At 42.6% G+C, this 19,908-nt stretch overlaps 1 protein-coding gene across 3 annotated transcripts; it reads right to left on the minus strand.

Annotated features, from left to right (window-relative positions):
* Positions 1 to 6,929: 6,929 nt before the first annotated feature.
* Positions 6,930 to 13,928, minus strand: LOC147622476 (protein TIFY 4A-like). 3 transcript variants are annotated; one of them, XM_086822058.1, is made up of 9 exons: positions 13,790 to 13,928; positions 13,399 to 13,662; positions 11,497 to 11,633; positions 8,235 to 8,407; positions 8,033 to 8,132; positions 7,860 to 7,953; positions 7,671 to 7,691; positions 7,516 to 7,573; positions 6,930 to 7,320 (listed from the first exon to the last, which is right to left on the minus strand). In XM_086822058.1, the coding sequence occupies exons 2-9, from the start codon at positions 13,643 to 13,645 to the stop codon at positions 7,116 to 7,118; spliced, it is 1,035 nt and encodes a 344-aa protein (XP_086678184.1). In that variant the 5' UTR covers positions 13,646 to 13,662; positions 13,790 to 13,928; the 3' UTR covers positions 6,930 to 7,115. The 3 variants fall into 3 exon arrangements, with proteins under 3 accessions (XP_086678184.1, XP_086678185.1, XP_086678183.1); XM_086822059.1 differs by lacking the exon at positions 7,671 to 7,691; XM_086822057.1 differs by having other exon boundaries at positions 7,671 to 7,953.
* Positions 13,929 to 19,908: the final 5,980 nt, after the last annotated feature.

A 19,908-nucleotide genomic window follows, 5' to 3' on the forward strand; every position in this document is an offset into this window, starting at 1 on the left:
CCAACCTTGGAGTCTGACTCCATCCCCTCCTGTGTAAAAGAGTCCTAGATCCTTGGTACTCTGCAGATATCGCAAGATCCGCAATCCTGCGTCCCAATGAGACTTCAATGGCTTCTGCATAAAAGAGCTCAACAGTCCCACGGAGAAGCTCAAGTCCAATCTGGTGTTCAACAACCAGATCAATGAACCAACCAACTTCCAATACTGCGAGGCACCTACTGGCTCACAAGGATTATTAACAGTTAACTTTGTGTTTGGGTCCATCGGCGAAGTAATAGGTTTGCAGTTCTCCATCCCAAAGGCCTCAAGCAACTCATAAACATACCGCTGCTGAAAGACAAAAAAATCCCCTCTGGGTCTGCCAGATCTCCAATCCCAAAAAGAAGTGGAGTAAGCCTAGGTCGGTCATCTCAAACTCTTTATGCATCTTTCTATGCATAAAATAGATGCATCATCAAATTAATAGAACCCATAAGGGGATTGCTTATTCTCTTTGAAAAATTAGAATTGTACCTATGGTTTCTCATGTACATTTTAAATGTATATTGAGAGGAATGGGAGTAGATTAACATGTTTATTGAGGCGTAACATGACTAGCCTAGTCAATGAATTACTTATTGAAGAAATAAAGCTAGCCTAGTCAATGAATTACTTATTGAAGAAATAAAACTATGTTGAGGGGGCACAACATGGCCAGTGAATTACATATTAAAGAAATTAAACTATGTTGTTCAACCATGATATGCTTAGAAATCACACAAGCCTTAACCAATTATGTTGACACAATGATTAGTAAATATATTGCACATAATAGCACTAAAATGATAATTGATTTGTTCTCATTGTTGTTATAAACGAGAATAATATGAATAAACTATGTAGCACTAATTGGTCACTAATTTGTTCTCATTGTTCCTACAAAGGAAAAAAAATAAACTTTTTAAATGATAAGTGATTGATGCAAACCAAAGCATTCACAATCATAACAAGTTAACTATTCATCCTTAGTGGTGCCGCCAAGAAATATAGATGGCTTTATAGGCAGATTTTACATCCATTTGATACACTGGCCACCTCTGAGAAGAAGCCAGGGCAAGAACGGTCCGAATCCTGGTCATCCGTGCTGTCGATGCAAAGGTATCCTCGTAGTCAATGCCTGGCCGCTGAGCATAACCTTTAGCCACAAGTCTGGCTTTGTGTTTCTCCATCGACCCATCTGACGCATATTTGGTCCTAAAGACCCATTTGACACCAACGACTGACCGTTTTTTACGGCCTCGGTGCCAACTCCCATGTTTTGTTCTTCTCGATGGCATCAAGTTCCACCTGCATAGCTTTCCTCCAAGTATCCTATGAAAGGGCTTCCTTAACGAAAGTGGACTCCTTGTCCCGCATAATATGAGACATCAAAGCATATTTTACATGAAGAAGCTCCGCTGTATTGCTTTTGTTGCGGACTCTGTGCGATCCTCGAGGGCTGTCCTCTGTGGTCCACTCGGAGGGCAACTCTGTGACACCCGACTCCCGAAGGGTGTCCAACAACCACCTGGGTACTCGAACATATCGTGGAGCCTCCTACCGTTGTGGGGGCTCTACTCCAACTGCGGGCTCAACCTCATGTACTGACTGAGGTTGACCAACTAGAACAATGGTTTGGAAATCATCATCAGACTCTTCTGGATCTCCAAGAAGTGGCGGCTCCTCGACAGTGGATACTGAAACATGCTCATAAAGACCACATCCCGGCTGACAACAATCTCATTCCTATTTGGATCCTACAATCTGTATCCCTTGGAAAGAGAATTATACCACACAATATAAGCTTGCGGGATTTGGAGTCAAGCTTCCCCCTCTGCTTCTTCGGAATATGTACATACGAATCACTCCCAAAAACACGGAAGTGCGAGACATCAGGTTTCCTGCCAAAGTATGCCTCAAACGGAGTCATATTAGGTACTGAAGTCGTTGGAGATCGGTTGAGGGTATGGACAGCCGTTGCCACAGCCTCTCCCCAAAGTGGACGAGGAAGATCACGATGCTCCAACATGGTCCTCGCCATCTCCACCATAGTCCTGTTTTTGCGTTCTACAACTCCATTCTCTGAAGGCGATACTGTATTGGCCAGTTCTAGTTCCCTCTTGATGCCATGATTTGCACAAAATCTGAGAAATACATTCGAGGGGAATTCACCCCCTTTGTCAACCCTGAGAGTCTTTACCTGCAATCCAGACTCTTTTTCCACCATCACGTGCCAATCCTTGAACCGTGCAAAAGCTTGGTCCTTCTGTGAAAGAAAGTAGACCCACATGAATCTGGTACAATCATCAACAAGCAGCATAAAATAGAGAGATCCTCCCACTGATGGTGTCTGCTGAGATTCACACAAGTCAGTGTGAATCAACTCTAATGGTTTTGAAGCCCGCCTGGAAGCCTGCTTTGAAAAAGATTCCCTGTGCTGCTTACCACATATGCAAGAACTGCAACATCCTTGCCTGCTGCTAACATTTGGCAAGCCAACCACCATCTGGTCCCGGAGAGCTCACCGCAGTGCATCCACATTTAAGTGGCCAAAACGAAAGTGCCACATATCTCCGACTTGAGAACCTGTCAATGAGGAGAGTGCAAAGAGCTTGTAGATAACACCGCCTTCCCAAAGAACCTGGCCAGTCTCACGATCCCGTAGAGCAACTGAATGCTCCTCAAATTCCACCCGAAAGCCAATCTTGCATACTTCATGCACTAACAGAAGATGAAAACCAAGAGCATGGACATAAAGAACACGGGAGGCATGCTTGCCCCCCTTGCCGTCGGGAATAATCTCCATCCGACCCTCCCTGTGAATCGGAATGGTAGAGTTGTCGCCAATGAAAATGCGACCTGACTGCCGTTTCAGATCTCCAGAAAGAAGTCACGAGACGGAGTCATGTGCCTGGAAGCACCACTGTCAAGAATCCATTCCCGGGTATCCTTTGCGGTGAAGCCAACTGCCTCCTCGCTCGAAGACGATGAAGCATCAGAGTCCATCATCTCTAAGTGTACAAATGCACGAGTCTTTGCAGCTGAGGCTGAAGAATCAACACTCTTCCCAGTCCGCTTAGGACACTTCCTCCAGTAGTGGCCTTTCTCGCCACAATCATTGTAGGACCGCTCGGCCTTCAGTTTCTCTCGTTCTGCTTCAGGCTTCTTCTCAGAAGACTTCTCCGGTGAAGCCTTCCCTTTGCCCTTATTGTTATTCCGGCCTTTCGACCGTTGGCCAATTAAGACCTCCGAACCTCCGCTGTGAGGAGGGTTCGTGAAACGTTCCACCTGGTCTAAGACCATGGGCACAAGCTCCTCCCAAGTAATGGTGCCGAGCCTCCCACTAGTAATCAAAGAGGAGTAGAAAGCGAAATACTGAGCAGGCAAGTGAGACAACAAAGTAATGGCCATATCTTCTGATGATATCTCCTTCCCAACCTAGAGGACTTCCTGCTGAAGGGCCTGCAGCTTGTTAATGTGCTCCCGCATCGTCGACGACTTTGCACGGTTCATAACCCGCATCTACACTTCCAAGGAAATCCTCTTCATGGGCGATACCCTGTTATAAAGAGAAGCCAAGTGCTGCCGTATGCCTCTGGCCAGCGTCATATGCTTTACGTGATTGATTACGTGTGGTGTGCAGTTGAGGAAGATAAATGACCGGACCCTGGCGTTGACACGATCCCATGACAGTAACTCCCCTTCCTCTGCTTCCGACCGTGGAAGCCCGATAACAATGAAATCAGCAAGGTCATATGACTCCAGCACAGACTCCATCATCACCTTCCAGATGCCGTAATTGTTCCCGTCCAACTGACGGTCCACTGGGAATGTGGGGAGAGTTGGGATCTTCACATGCTTCTCAACCATCTCTAATAAATCTGCCATCGCGGGGATGTAACTAAAAAGGGTGGGTGGGTGGGAAAAAAAACTTTAAACCTGCAAATGGCTGTCCAGCAACTTAGCCCGCCTTCCTCTTGCTACTTCGCTTCCCTAACAGTCCACCAATCAGCAACGTAACAATCCCCCTCTTGCTCAGAAAACTCCCAAGATCTTTCAAGAGCCTAGGGCTCTGATACCATGTCAAAATACGCAGCGGAGATGATAACAAAATCTGAGACCACAAGAGCAAGTAGAGTGCAGAAAATAGACAGCACAAGAGAAGGTGAGAGATAGGCGTGTAACTCTTCTCTATACACAAGATCCTGCAATGAAAACAAGATACAATGAGTGGGGGGCCATGGGGCCATTTTATATGGCCCCATCGGCCAGTAGAAGGGCAGCCGACAGGACATAAAATGCCCACGACTAGTGAAAAAAACCAGTCGGCCAGCTTCTCAAGGTCGGCCCTCACACGTGTAGTCGGCCAGCAACAGAGAGAAACTGGGACTACCTGTGACCAGTCGGCCAGCTTCAGGTACAGCCGACAGGTCCTACACTGCCTCCCATACCCTCTAAAAATAGGAAAAAATGGGGAAAAAATAGGAGTGAGGAAAAATGATAAAACACCTACAAAGGGCGAGCACACCCACAACAGAGGCCCTGGTGTCTGATAAAGACAGGAGATGACTTCTAACAGGGTAGCACCCCCTAAGAGCCCAGGGAGTTTGGAGGTGGAAGGAGAAGAGGGGAGTGGTTCGGGGCGATGGGAGGGGCTGCAATGGGAGGAGAAGGGAGCAGATCGCGACATCATCTAAGGTACCTTAGGTATTATAGGCGACCTAAATCAACACACACCCCAACCTACCTACATGAACCCACTCGTAGAAATAATTATTAGGTCTCAGTGTAGGAATATCCATGGTCAGTTATTGAACCTCACCAAAGGGAGAGGAGTAATGCACTTTACCTTGCTTGTAAGTAAACGACTACAGCTATCATCACCATGAAACAGCACACTGAAAGAAAGGAGAATATTCAAGCTTACCACTCCATGATATTCCAAGATAGACAATACGCTATGGTTATTTAACCGAACAGATTTTCTTTCAGCTAACAGTACATGCACTTGTCTTTCAACCTTTAGTAATCCATGGACCAAACATGAACCGTGAGAGGGTGATTATAGGAGCAAGTGGAGGAGCACAGGAGCTAAAAGATTAGACCTCGTCTATCAAGTCGCAGGAGCTACCATGTCTTTTTCACGAGAAGACATGTCATAATCAACTGTAAGCAGCTGAACATGCAGCCCACTCATTGTATCGAGATAGAGCTGTCTAAAGATTATGTAGAAAACAAGCGAGATATTCACTAAAAGCAACCTAGGCTATATATAGACATTAGTGATTAGACTAGAATCTGGATGGTTGAAGGAGAAGCATCATATGATCTGCAAGTGGCAACCATCAATGGTTCGACTCTAGGATGATTTTTGACACGCAAAGAAGAAGCCCACAGGGTCTAAGGACCAATCGGCCAGGGCAGAAGCACCATAATCGGCCAGGGCATAAGCACCATACACAGGAACGTCGGCAGCATTTAATGAGTATAGGGCTTGTCCTCTGCTGGCCAACAACAGTCAACAAACTGATGCAGGGATATTCCCATGAGCCTATAAACAGCAGCATTTAATGCATATAGGCTTGTCCTCTGCTGGCTGACAACAGTCCAGCTGATGCAGGGATATTCCCATGAGCCTATGAATAGCAAGGGTTAGTAAGTCATTAGATCATCTGATCCATAGATCAGTAGGTTTAGATCATCATTAGATCACTCCTTCAGTCAGAATTCAGTCCATTTTGGAAGGCCAAAGGCCAGAGCCTCTAAGACATCTCTTTGTACCAAATCAATATACTGAAAATACAGTTCAGCTTTTCTTCGCTGTCTAATCATTGCTTTTGCATTAGTGTTCCTAATCAGTAGGTTTAGGGCTGGATCAAATACAGCAAGGCTTCCACATGCAACATTGGTATCAGACCATTCAGGCTCAGCCTTCTAAGCACTATGTTGTCCCAAGAAAGGTGCACAGATCCATAGAAGAATGCAGCCACAGTAGCATTCATGAACTGGTCTGCAGCAGGCAAAGCCAAAGGAAAGCATTCCCTGGGAGTTGTGTGCTCAAAGGAGCATAACATTGGCTCTCAGATCAGTTCCAAAGGTGGAGCATCAGGCATGATCATTCTCAGCAGGAGACCATAGTTGTGTAAAGGGAAAGGGATTGCAGGCATGGGGACAAAGTGTAACACATGCACAGTTCACAAACCAGACTTGGGAGTGGAATCGGAGGAGTGGCAGGGTTTTCAATTGAACTATCAGAAGTCAAGCAGTTAAAGTACAGAGTCAGTAGTCCACAGAGGGAGGATGACAAGTTTCCAACTAATCATCAAGTTTACCAGGAGGAGGGAATATCACATGGACATGGCTAATCTCCTAGCTAATCCCTGATTTGGCAGCCAGTGTAGAAGCAGTGTACAGGCTTAGACAGGCAAAGAAGCAGCCCACAAGGTCCAAGGACCAATCGGCCAGGGCAGAAGCAGCAAACAGGGGAAAGTTGGCAGCATTTAATGAATATAGGACTTGTCCTCTCCTGGCCAACAACAGTCGGGCTGGTGTTCTTAATCAGTAGGCTTAGGGCTCGATCAAATACAGCCAGACTTCCACATGCAACACCCATCAAAAAGCAACCTTGGTTGGACTAGAGTCTAGAAGGTTGAAGGAGAAGCATTACACGATCTGGAAGTAAAACTGTCAGCACTGACAAGGTATTAAGTAGTCATAGTAAATTTGACTGGAGAAAAAAAAAAGCCAAAGCCTAAAAGAGAGCAAATCTACCTAGGAAACTCAACCACCATCCCATAGCATATCTCAGATAAAACATCCTATTGTATAGATTTAAGTTGTTGCAAGAAGAATGCTCACAATTGGAACTCCAGAGCACGAAGGCATCAATCCAAGAGTATGAAGGCTTTCCCTTTGTGGTTGAATCTTTGTTCATTATTACAAGCATCATAATAATACATATTGTATGCCTTCATAGACTGGCGAAAAGTTTTGGTGCCACAAGCGAAAAGAGTAGAGCATGTTTTTTAGTATACAATATATGATGCTTAAACAAATCTTTAAATTTTCACCTTGCCTTCAGCACCACAAATCAAAGTTCAAGTTGCCGTAACGTTGGGTTCTTCTTTCACAACCATGTCACATGTAGAATTCTCTGACATCCTCTCCATCCAGCTAGACATGGGAGCTCTCTTTTTGTCACCACAAGGTATATAAGAGATGGGATCATTTGAGCTTGAAAATCTCTCCTCTGGCAACGACGAGTCCTCTTGATTTAAAGAATATGGGGATTTCGATTGTACCCTAGCATCGAGGAAATGTAAAATTCCAACAGAAAAGGTCCAAAACTCTCTCTCTCTCTCTCTCTCTCTCTCTCTCTCTCTCCACACACATGCACACTGTGTGCGTGTGCTTTCCTAGAGTCCAAGCCAACTACAAAGATGACAGACCACTTGTGCTGGAAGTCAAAATCAAAGAAAGTGAATAGTCATGGCTCACCTTTCTCTGCGCTTTTCGAGAAAGCGAGCGAGTGATGCCTTTCTAGCTTGAGGTAAAGCTGGAAATTTTAAAAACAAACACTAGCACATTTAATGAATTCTAGTTTTCAAAGCTGCCACAGTGACCACATTTAACCAGAAAATTACAGTCCATACCTCTAGGAACAACAGGCTGGCCTGAAGGAAGTGGGCTTGAAAGTGAAGGAATATTTGGGTGTGCAAAGTTGAGTTGCATGTTAGTAGCGTTATGGCTGACTTGATTAGCTGTGGCTTTGAGGCTTGCAACAGTCTCGCCACTTTGTAGATTAACATGGGGTTTATTATGTGGGTTAGGAGTGACCATACCAGGCATACTATCAGAGGCCACAGCAGCAGTAAGCAACTCAACTGGATTGCATTGCGCATTACCACCACCCGCCAGAAACATGATTGCTTGTGCCTGCAAAGCACCACCAAGGCCAATATTTTAGAATCAATAACCCAATTTTGCAAAATATTTATTAGTTGAGGACAGCTACCTTTTCTGCAGAAACGTCATTAAAGACGTTAACATTGCCAGCATAGAAAATAGTGAGTGGTGCACTGCCTTGCGTTTCCGTAAGACCGGATGAAGGCATCCTATCAAAAGGTTCAAAAAGGATGTTTTAGACAAATAGCCATATTCAAACCACTCAAAAATTTGATGATTAATCTCATGGCAGCACAATAGCACACAAGTACCTTATTTCTGTTGCAGCCGGAACACCACCAAGAACATTCACATCTGGCATGGAGAAAGAGAGCATGCTTTTGGGCACAGACCCCACAAAACCACCTGAGAAGTGAGCTGAAGGACCACATTCTTCGCGTGCCTGGATGGAAATATTCATTGGGAAATCCCCCTGCCACCATGCCTTGCCAAAAAGGAGAAAAAAGATCTCAACCCATGGTGTTCTGGGTTACTGCTCAGCTGCACACATGAAAAAAATCCATGCATGGTTGTATGTGTGTATCTATGCATGTGTGCACGTGTGGATGAATGTAATATCTATGTCTACCTCTCTATGCGCATGTAGGGGGCTTGGGTGTGGTGGTAAAAAGGGAGGGGGGGGGGTGGTTGTTAGAAGTCATCTCCTGTCTTTCTGTAGACACTAGGGCCTTTGTTGTGGGTGTGCCCGCCCTTGTAGGTGTTGTTCTCATTTTTCCCCACTCTCCATATTTTTTCCCCATTTTTCCCTATTTTTCCATGGTTTGGGTGGCTGCCCTATGATGGCAGGATGACCCAGTGGCTGGCCGACTGCACTAGTGTGCACGTGTTCACCTTCTGGAGCAGGCCGACTGGATTATACAGGTCGTGGACCTCTCTGATGATGGCCGACTGGATGACACCAGTCGTGAGGCAGTCGGCTGCCTTAAAATGGCCCCATGGCCCCCATTCCATTTTGTATCATTCCGGGATTCTTCTTGTGTATATAGAGCAGAGTTACACGCCTCTATCTCTCTCTCTCTCTCTTGTGCTGTTATTTTCTGCATTGCGTTTTGCTCATGTTCCCAGATCTGGTCATCATCTCCGCTGCGTACTCTGACATGGCATCAGAGCCTAGGCTCTAGATAGTTCTTGGGATTTGTGTGAGCAAGAGGGGGACTGTTGTGTTGCTGATTGGTAGACTGTTCGGGACTGTTTGCGAAGAGGAGAAGCAAGAGGACGGCGGGCTGATTTGCTGGACAGCCACTTGCAGGTGTAAGCTCTTCTTTGTTCCCACCCACCCACCCCTTTTCAGAGTACATCCCTGCAATGGCAGATCTGTTAGAGATGGCGGAGAGGCATGTGAAGATCCCGACACTCCCACGTTCCCAGTGGACCGTCAGTTGGACGGGAAAAACTACGGTATATGGAAGGTTATGATGGAATCTGTTCTGGAGTCTTACGACCTCGCTGATTTCATCGTTGTTGGGGTTCCACGGCCGGAAGTAGAGAAAGGGGAGTTACCGTCGATCTGAAAGGACCGGGAGGCACAGGCACAGATGTGGGATCGTGTCAACGCCAGGGTCCGTTCGTTTATCTTCCTCAACTGCACACCGCAGGTAATCAATCATGTAAAGCATATGGTTTTTGCGGCATGCGAAGGATCATGGACTCTTTTACACAGGAGGGGGATTGATTGATGGAGTCCAACTCCGCGGTTGGAGAGACTCGGTGTGGGGAGGAGATCCGGACATGAGGAGAGCTCCATAAAACTGCTCCTGGGCCTGAAGTAGAAGTAAGAGGCAGTCATATTTTGCCTTATCTACGACAGAGGCAGAGTACCGGGCTACTTGTGATGCTGCTTGTGAGGTGGTGCGGCTACAGAGGTTGCATTGCAGGATTGGGCTTCCACCGGAGGAACCCATGGTCATCCAGAGGCACTTTGTTCGTGAACATCTCGTAGCTGATGACATCTTGCTAGAGTTCTGTTCAACGGAGGACAGTACGGTGGACCTCTTCACGAAGTCGCTATCTCAGGATTTGCTCAGGCGGCACCCCAGCTCCTTGTGGTTGGTTCCACAGCCAAGAGCTGAGAGGGAGTGTTAGAAGTCATCTCCTGTCTTTCTGTAGACACCATGGCCTTTGTTGTGGGTGTGCCCGCCCTTGTAGGTGTTGTTCTCATTTTTCCCCACTCTCCATATTTTTTTCCCATTTTTTCCTATTTTTCCATGGTTTGGGTGGCTACCCTATGATGGCAGGATGACCCAGTGGCTGGCCGACTGCACTAGTGTGCACGTGTTCACCTTTTGGAGCAGGCCGACTGGATTATACAGGTCGTGGACCTCTCTAATGATTGCCGACTGGATGACACCAGTTGTGAGGCAGTTGGTTGCCTTTAGCACAAGCCGACTGGGTATTTGGGGCCATATAAAATGGCCCCATGGCCCCCATTCCATTTTGTATCATTCCGGGATTCTTCTTGTGTATATAGAGCAGAGTTACACGCCTCTCTCTCTCTCTCTCTCTCTCTCTCTCTCTCTCTCTCTCTCTCTCTCTCTCTCTCTCTCTTGTGCTGTTATTTTTTGCATTGCGTTTTGCTCTTGTGTTCCCAGATCTGGTCATCATCTCCTACGTGCGTTAGTCTTCCGCTGCGCATTCTGACATGGTATCAGAGCCCGGGCATGTGTGGTCCTGGGCAGCTCAGGCGTGTGTTCCTAGGCGACCCCCTCGTGCCTCGGTGGCTTGCGGAGCTCGAATCGAGGGAGGGTGTTTGAAGGTTGGCGATTTCGAGCGTGTGATCTATGGCTAGAAGGTGCCTTGGATCATCCCATAAGTGGAAGCATGGGAAGTTGAAGAACCATATATAGGCTAGAGTGGCACCTTGTCATAGTCATCTCCTCTAGCCGGTGTTTTGGGAGGCAGTTCACCGGGAGATGGGAGCCCAGTGGAGTGATGCTGCAGTGCCCGTTGGGGGTGTTCGTGGTGCTCGCTGGTGATGCGTCTCCTACGTGCGTTAGTCTTCCGCTGCGCATTCTGACAGGGGTTGTGGTATGTATTTACGCATATGTGTGCATGCATGTGTAGATGAATATGATATATATCTATGTATCTGAGAATGTATGTGATATGTATCTATGTATGTATGTGTGTGTGTACCAGAATGTATGTATATATCCATGTATGTGTGTGGGTATGTATGCATGTGTAGATGAATGTCATATGTATGTGATTGTATGTGCCTATCTATTTATGTGTGGTGGGGGTGGTGGTATGTGTAGATGTATGTAGTATAAATGTATGTATCTACGAGTGTATGTGCACATGGTTGTGTGCATATATCTATGTACATTTATCTATGTTTGTGTGTAGATGTGTATGTGTATGCGAATGCCATATGTATGTATCTTAAAAACAAAGAAAGTAGCATGTTGGTTATACTCATTGCATGAGCCATCCAGTTTATAGAATCACTCTATTGAAGAGAATTCAGAGCACCTAAGAACATAATGCATATTATAGTTTGACAAGATCTTGCACCTGCGAGGGATGCACAATACGTGAAACTGATCTCCCGGGAAGATTTTCAGCACTCTGCTCAACAAACCTTTCTTTACTCCTAACAGGGTGGAGATGCTGCATGGTAGCAGCTTTATTCCATATAGGATTCTTCATACCTAGTAATAATAAAGTGAATAAAGTCAGGATTTTAAGGTCTATACAAAGCACACTGGCAAATTTTTTATCATCGATCCCTTTTCTTGCCCCCCAAAAAAGGCAACATGTGCAGCATTGTAGATTCTCATATACATACATATGTGCCTCTCTCTCTCTCTCTCTCTCTCTCTCTCTCTCTCTCTCTCTGTGCATCCATAATTTGAGTCTGTATACACACACATACATACATATGTGCACGCGCACTGTGTGCGCATACCATACAGACACATGCAAACATTGTTCACAAGTGTGCATGTGCGTGCGGTAGGCCGTGTTCATAGCATCCAGCCAGAACCTTGTGATCCACAGGCATCCACCTTTTCTGTTATCAAAAGCTGTGAGCAAGAATCTTCATCGAATGATAGTAAGGTGAACTGGTAAGGCTGGAGCCTCTGAAAAACCCAAGCAGAGTTTGAATCCTGCAAACCTGACGCCTTTTTTGGATTTTTCTCAGGCATCCACCCATCTCCAGCTTAGAAAGGCCAAAATCTTTTCTGCTTTGGGGGCTTCTGCTTAATGGGTCCATCAATGGCAGCTGAAAATGGTGTGCCACCATGTGGGCTAGCTCTCCCCATCACACATACTAGTAACAGTTGCATTAAGTCTCCAAAAAAAATTCAATTGATCCTGAAAAACTATGTCCAATACCATATGCAAGAAAATCCTGGCAAGATAGATTCTCCAAGAAATAATAACAATCTGCTATACCCAATATGTGCCTGTCATGCCTAAATTCGGCATTTCAATTGATAACAACATAATATTTCATTTCTTGGCATTTTAAATGCCAAGGATTCAGAGACACTAGAAGAATCCCTTTAAGGAACACACGGCAACCTATCTTGCTTGCATGGTAGATCTCTCTCTCTCTCTCTCTCTCTTCTCAGTACACGGATTTATTTTTCTTTGGCACCTTTTAACACCATGTTTATGATCTTCAGTTTACACATGGAACTTATGTAACACTTTTGGTCTCATAGACCCATTTGGTCTTTATTAGACCTAGATAAAATCTCTCTCTCTCTCTCTCTCTCTCTCTCTCTCTCTCTCTCTTTCTTAGTAGCTAGGAGGGGAGGGGGCAGCGACCGCCAAAAGAGGGGACAGAAGGCAATGGGATGGGATGGGGTCGAAGGCAATGCTCAAAATATACTTTTCCATGTATAGGTGGAAAACTTCTTATTACTAAAAACTCCAGAAGCCACCAATTTCTAAACCATCTGACTCAAAATTTGAAAGTATGTTATTGAATTTTGAGGTCCAGATTGCAATTACACTATACCTGAGTTATTTTGTGCACTTTCAGGGGAGGGGGTGAGGGGTTGTGTGTGGAGACAGTGGACAGTCCTGGGGGTGGAGGTCTGGGGCACAAGCTAAGGTTGATACATTAATTGATGTGCCTCGTGGAAGCACATTAATTGATGCACCCTTGCCATGTTTGGGTAAATATATGCACCTTTGACAAACGCATCGTTTCACAAAACAAAAATGCACGGCCAAAGAAAGTGAAGCCTAGATCCAAGAAAAGTTTAATTCTCCACAATATGCCCATAAAATTGTATACAATCAAGGAACACTGTTTGACATAAATTCTTCAAATGAAGCCCAAAAAAACTGCCCAAAATAAAATATGGACAACCATGGCAAGCCCTGTGCAGACCCATGAAATTTTGAATCCTATGAAAAATGCCAAAAAACAATAATTCAGTATATGGCAGTCTTGAGTACCTGCAAATGCCATGCTGTTGAGAAGAGTGCAGCCATTAATGGAAGCTGCTGCAGGTCCCATCATCCCATCAACATTGCTTTCATGAAGACTTGAAAGCATGCCACTCTTCTTAAGGCTCAGAAAGGTGGAGAGGTCTGCATCATGGAAGGCATGAGGTTTACCCTCTAAATCATCCCTTTCTGTGTTATCCTCCATCTTGCCCAGCCCAAGAAAATCCCTGGCCACAATTGGCTGCTCTTTTGCCATATTTAAGATCAATCCTCCTGAGGAAAAGAAGAGAAGCGTTTTCAAGGTCAAGCTCAGGGCTATGGTTCAAATTAGGTTAAGACTTGCAGTCCGCGATTCTTTCGATCTGCTCTAGCGCAATCTAAGAGAAATCAAGAAGCTTACCTCGTCTGCAGAATCAGCTCTCAAAAGAGGTTGCAGAGTTCGCCATAGCCAGAGCCCTCAAAAGCCAACAAAAAACCTGTACAACAAAAAATGAGCACAAAACTGAAGCTTTCTGTTGATGTGGAGAAGACGACGACCGGTACAGGGGCTATTGCCGGTTGCTTTCTTTCATTGATGTAACTATTTGCCTATATGGACTCATTCCGTTTGATGAGTGCCAAGCACGTGCGCCTTTTCTTGCGCACTTTTAATTAAATTATACAGCCACCTAATACTGACAGAGCCGGACGTCGCCTTTAAATATTGAACTTTTTTATGGACGAGTGCGACCCTTTTTGGATCACGTGCGTTCTTTCGTTTGAACTCTAGTTAGAGTTTGGTTAAAAGTTACCCTCAAAGGCAAAAAACCATTTTCTCAAAAATTGGAAAACTTTCATATATAAAATTACTAAATTATCAATGAAGAGTTTTTTTTTTTGAAGGTATTTGTATTATATTCCCTCAAATTTTGTAAGTATTGGCACCTTCAAGCTATAAATTTGCAGGTATTTTTTAAATTTGAAGGTGATATCACACTAAACTCGGGTTTTTTTCGAGCGCACTGCTCAAGGGTTAATACATGTAATTTTAAACCAACCCTAAAAGTACCCATTTCTTGACCAAAAAAAACTTCTTCTCGAATAGTACAAACAAAGATTTGCATCATGCCACCCCACTATATCAGAGGTGCTCACGTGCCCCCCTTTCGAGCCACTCACTCCACATTACCAAAAAACTCAACCTAACTTTCCCACATACTTCATGGTTGATGTTTCTCCTCCTTTCTGAATCATATGTCTCCTTCATACCCTCCTCTACTGACTAGGAGCTAAACCTTGGCAAGCATGCCACGCGTCATCTCGCAATAGCACTTTCCACGCCACTCACAATATAATGCTCTTGAAGGAATAGTAATCTAGAGAGATCTTGAGTGGTAACTACAATTTTAACCAAATAGATAAATTTGTACATAGGCAAATAGCCTATATCAATAAATCTTACAATTTCAACCAAAGAGATATGAAATTTGTACATAGGCAAAGAGCCTATATCAACAAATCTTACAATTTCAACCAAAGAGATATGAAATTTGTACGAAGGCAAAGAGCCTATATCAACAAATCTTACAATTTCAACCAAAGAGATATGAAATTTATACAGAGGCAAAGAGCCTATATCACAAAAGAGATGAAATTTGCACATAGGCAAAGAGTCGATATCACAAACCTTACAATTTTAATTAAAGAGATGAAATTTGTACGTCGGCAAAGGGCAAATATCACAAGAGATATGAAATTTGTACGTAGGCAAAGGGCACAAGAGAGATGAAATTTGTATGTAGGTAAATAGCCCATAACAAAAACCTCACAATTCTAACCAAAGAGATGAATTTGAAAGTAGGCAAAGAGCCCATGTCACAAATCCAACATCTTTTACGTATGTTAATTAATGAGCATTACAAATGCACACTCTAGAACTTAAACATCAAGCTTGCACTCTATAATGCTTGAGTCAAATGCCACTTCTAGGTATTCCCTTAATGGTTCTCAATCATACATTTCTATATAAACACTAGATCATCCACCCTAACATGAGCACTTTAGTTAAATAGTCACTCTTAATAAGTGCCCAGTTTCTTACCTTCCATATTTGACACACATTGCTCCATGTGCGTATTAAGAATTAGCACTCTTGATAGCCTACATTGCACCTTTTAGTGCATGAGAATAAAAAAGTTTTAACTCGTTGCTCCATCCATCAACGAATTAGAGGTTACCTCCTAACTTGGCATAAAACTATTGTAAAAGATAAGCATAAGCCACACATTAAAAAAATAGGTTACCTCTTAACATGGCATAAAAGTATTGTAAAAGATAAGCATAAGCCATTTAACACTCAAAGCTTACATTTATTTTCATCCTTACCCACTTATCGCCATATTCTCATTTTCTTCATGATTGGTGTGCCCACCTCTGTACCATCCACCACTAGCATGGAGGGAGTCAAGACAATGTCATTTTCAACCTACAAAAGTTTAAAGATTTAATAGAGTTTAAGGGAATAATGTGTATAGGTAGTTGTCTAGATATATCTATCCTAGAAGCCACCTTGTCTAGACTTTCAGGGAATAATGTGTATAGGTAGTTGTCTGGATATATCTATCCTAGAGCTACTTTATAGGTAGTTGTCTGGATATATCTATCCTAGAGCTACTTTATCTAATTATGACACATCTCTATCCTAGAAGCTATCTAATTGTGACACTACAATTTACACTTCTTAACCTCTTATTAGACACATGTCAAATGTTAGAAACAACAATGATAGCCTAACTTTCAGCTTTAATCCAAAGGAAAAGTGTATGTTAGCAACAATGATAGCCCAACTTACACCTTTAATCCAAAGGAGTTTGAAAGAAAAGCCTACTACATTCATGCCCTGTGACCTAAAGCATTACTTTTTATCTTTCATTATAAATATATAAATATAGGATAAAAGAGTCACATATATATGTAGCATGGGTTGATATGAGAATTAAAGTCCCTACCTCACAGGGCAGAGCACCCAAATCATACCTAGCATAGACTAACCATATAAGGGCCATTACTCATTAACAATTTAGAGTACAATATTAGTAGTTGCTTCTAACATGGACTTAGTTTTGATGCCCAATTTGGCCAATTACCACTCTAAAGACCATTTTCCAATATAATTTCTATCAACTACCACTGTTCAAAAAATAAAATTTTGACTAATCAAAATAAAGTTGATGCTCAAAAGTAAGTAGGATTTGGCGCTAAAAATTTGAAAAATGTAGGGATTAGAAGTTAGTTGTCTAAACTTATCCCTTGAAAATAAAGGCAATGCCTGATTTCGATTGTACTTTTAAGATTTTAGTCAAGAAAAATACAATACAAATGGGGTTTTTAGCATTGCTCACCCCATTTGATTGGTTGACACTTCCATGTCATCAATATTGAAGTATTATGTCCACTTACACTTAATAACCACTTACCATTCTATGTGTCTTTTTTGCATCATTGGCTAACCAAAAGAACTTTTGTTAGGTGATGCACTAAATCATTATTATAACCCTTATCGTGGATAACACCATAAAGTGCCTCTATAGAAGCATGTTTGTCTTTCTCACACCACTGTTTCCCAAGCTTCATTTGACGTTTCCTTCCCATCTATGTGAAGGATTAAATTTTCACTCAAACCCAAGGCTATAATGGCAAGTGCTTTTTTGTCTTTACCTAGCCATGTAGCTTATGCATCCCTGGTACTGGTCTTCTTGTCTTTTCCATTTGCAAAATTCCACAATCCTTTCTTCATTAAAGTGAACTTAATTTTAGTTTGCCAACTCTGGAAGTTTTGACCTTCAAACTTATGCATCTTCATTGAATAAGCCATTATGGAAGGTCTTACCTTTGGGAAAATCACCCAAAAAGCAGTGTCTACTCCCTTTATAGATTTAATGGCAAAAACTAGAATTCACTTTCTCCATACATATGCATATTGGTGCTCGAAAATTCATTTAAACCCATGGCCCTTACATAAGCATAGTGATAGTAGTGTGGCTTCTCCTTTACCTTTTTAATCGTCTTTTTAATATCACCCATATTCATAGATTATTCACTTGAATAGGGCATTTTGAGGATGCAATGATAAGAGTGTGAACGGACCACCAAATTACATCATTATTATTGAGATTAAGCATGATTAAGTAGTGATTAGTTTTACTAATTTACTATTTATGAGGAGAAAATAGTGATGCCTTGGAGTATTGATTTGGGCATTTTAGGCTTTGAATGAGCTAGAGATCCTTTGGGGCAAGTAATAACAATCAGTGATCTTGAAATTAAAGCTGCTAGACAATGGATTAAATAAATCTTAATCTTAGCTTAAGCACAAAATGTTGGCAGATCTCCCACAGTGCTGAAATCAATATATAGAAGCGATTTTACTCATTTTTTAGCCCACCATAATCGCGCTTGCCATGCAGGAAAACCCTCGGGGTCAACTTAATTTGAGTTTGTGTGCTTAGAATAAGTAGATTAAGGTGCTTTTATCAAGTTTTTTGGGGCGAATGTGGTGCCTCCTCTCGAGATGCAGCATGCGTCATTTCGATTGATGTATGTACTGAGCTTATGCGCCCTTGAGAGAGGTTTATGGCCCAAATGATGGCTTTGGAAATGATGCCCTAGATAGAGAGATATGAGCACTCCATTTAAGGGTGGTTCTACAAACAGCTTTCAAAAGAGTGATTATTGGTAATAAAAAGGATTAACACTAATTTAAGTTTTTAAGCTTAAATAGGGATGCTAATAACTAATTAACTTGGCTCTGATACCAATTAATAGAATCATGGAGGCTCATAGTGATCAAGGAGCAACATAGTTATGCATAATGGAAAGCTTAAACTAACAAGATTAGTATATGAGTTAACTTAATCACCAAGATGATTAGCATAATCAAGCACACTTTGTATTAAGCTATTTGCCTCTTAAATAGGCTTAATGTCTACATTATCTTTGCATAGAAACTCATGTGCATGAATTAAGGAGGCAACTCCTTTAGTATATGAGTTAACTTAATCACCAAGATGATTAGCATAATCAAGCACACTTTGTATTAAGCTATTTGCCTCTTAAATAGGCTTAATGTCTACATTATCTTTGCATAGAAACTCATGTGCATGAATTAAGGAGGTAACTCCTACTTCTTCTCCTAAACCTCCTCCATAAAGCCTAGATTATCTTCACCTCTTCATAATGAGTGTTGAGCTTAAGATCTCAACACTCCCATCATGGTGGTCAACTTCATCTCCAAGACTCCAACCATAGTATGAAATCTATGAAGCTTCTCTACTCCTAAGGCCTTGGTGAAAATATGAGCTACCTGCTCCTCTGTACAACGTACACGAGATCAACATCTCTTGCCAAGACCTTCTTTCTGATAAAGTGATAATGGACCTCTCAAAGTTTGTTATGTGCATGAAACACTATGTTCCTGGGCCAATTGTATGCCCCAATAGATGGCAATGTGCCTATCCACATGCATCCCCAAATCTCCAAGTAGCTTACGTAACCAAGCTACCTCACATGTTGCCATCGCAGCACCTATGTACTCTGCCTCTGTACTTGATAAGGCAACTGTCAACTGCTTCTTGCTGCTCCATATAACAGCACCACTCCTTCCAAAGGAAAACATAAACCTGCTAGTAGATCCTTTGTCCAAGATACTACTAGCCCAATCTGCATCAGTGTATCCATACACTTACAACTGTATATATCAACCTCATAGAAAATGCCATAATCCACTGTGGACCTCACGTAGTATATCTCAGGTTTCTCTATGTGTCCAAGTTAATTTATCTTAGAGTCTAATTAACTTGAGTATAATTTAATTAATACACACTCATCATCATGAGTTCACTTAAGTATCACCCATCTTAGATTAGTCATGTTATCTTAGAGTCTAATTAACTTGAGTACAATTTAATTAGTACACACTCATCATCATGAGTTCACTTAAGTATCACCCATCTTAGATTAGTCATGTTAATTGTGTTGTCATTAGAGTAAGATTAGCATCTAATTAGGTAGATGTCTTATCATTAGGAGAGCTTGATCCATAATTTTAACATGGTATCAAAGCTCAAGTCTAGCTCTTCTAGATTAGTTCTTTAGTATTAGCAAGTGATTAATAGGTGTTTAATGCTTGATCATTAAAAGTACCTTACTCATTATCATTAAGGATCGATTAGTGAGTAATTAGCTTAGGCTCACAAACTTCTCCACATCCTTGCTTCATTAAGGTTTAGTAAGAGAGAGAGAGAGAGAGAGAGAGAGAGAGAGGTACTTGAGGGCATAGAGAGAAATAGAGGTTTAAGTAACATACGCTTTACTAAAACACGGAAACAAAAGAAGGAAGCAGTTTTCCAGCCAGAGAGAGCGAGCAGAGACAAGTGTGAGCAAAGGCAACCACAACATTTTACTGCAAACGGGCATCCAAGAAGCGCCTGCAACGTCAAAAAGAGACACAACTGCCTGCAATGTCAAACAGAGATACAGGGC

Source organism: Cibotium barometz, chromosome 28 (assembly GCF_041138505.1).
Source record: "Cibotium barometz isolate CiBa-2024 chromosome 28, ASM4113850v1, whole genome shotgun sequence".
NCBI classification, from domain to species: Eukaryota; Viridiplantae; Streptophyta; class Polypodiopsida; order Cyatheales; family Cibotiaceae; genus Cibotium; species Cibotium barometz.

Excerpts from the sequence above, each read along its gene's own strand:
- LOC147622476 (XM_086822057.1), bottom strand. The coding sequence starts at position 13,645 with ATGGCAAAAGAGCAGCCAATTGTGGCCAGGGATTTTCTTGGGCTGGGC. Across the intron at positions 11,634-13,398 it reads CAACAGCATGGCATTTGCAG|GTATGAAGAATCCTATATGG; the intron begins GTACTCAAGACT and ends TATTATTACTAG. Across the intron at positions 7,574-7,670 it reads CCAGCCTGTTGTTCCTAGAG|CTTTACCTCAAGCTAGAAAG; the intron begins GTATGGACTGTA and ends TAAAATTTCCAG.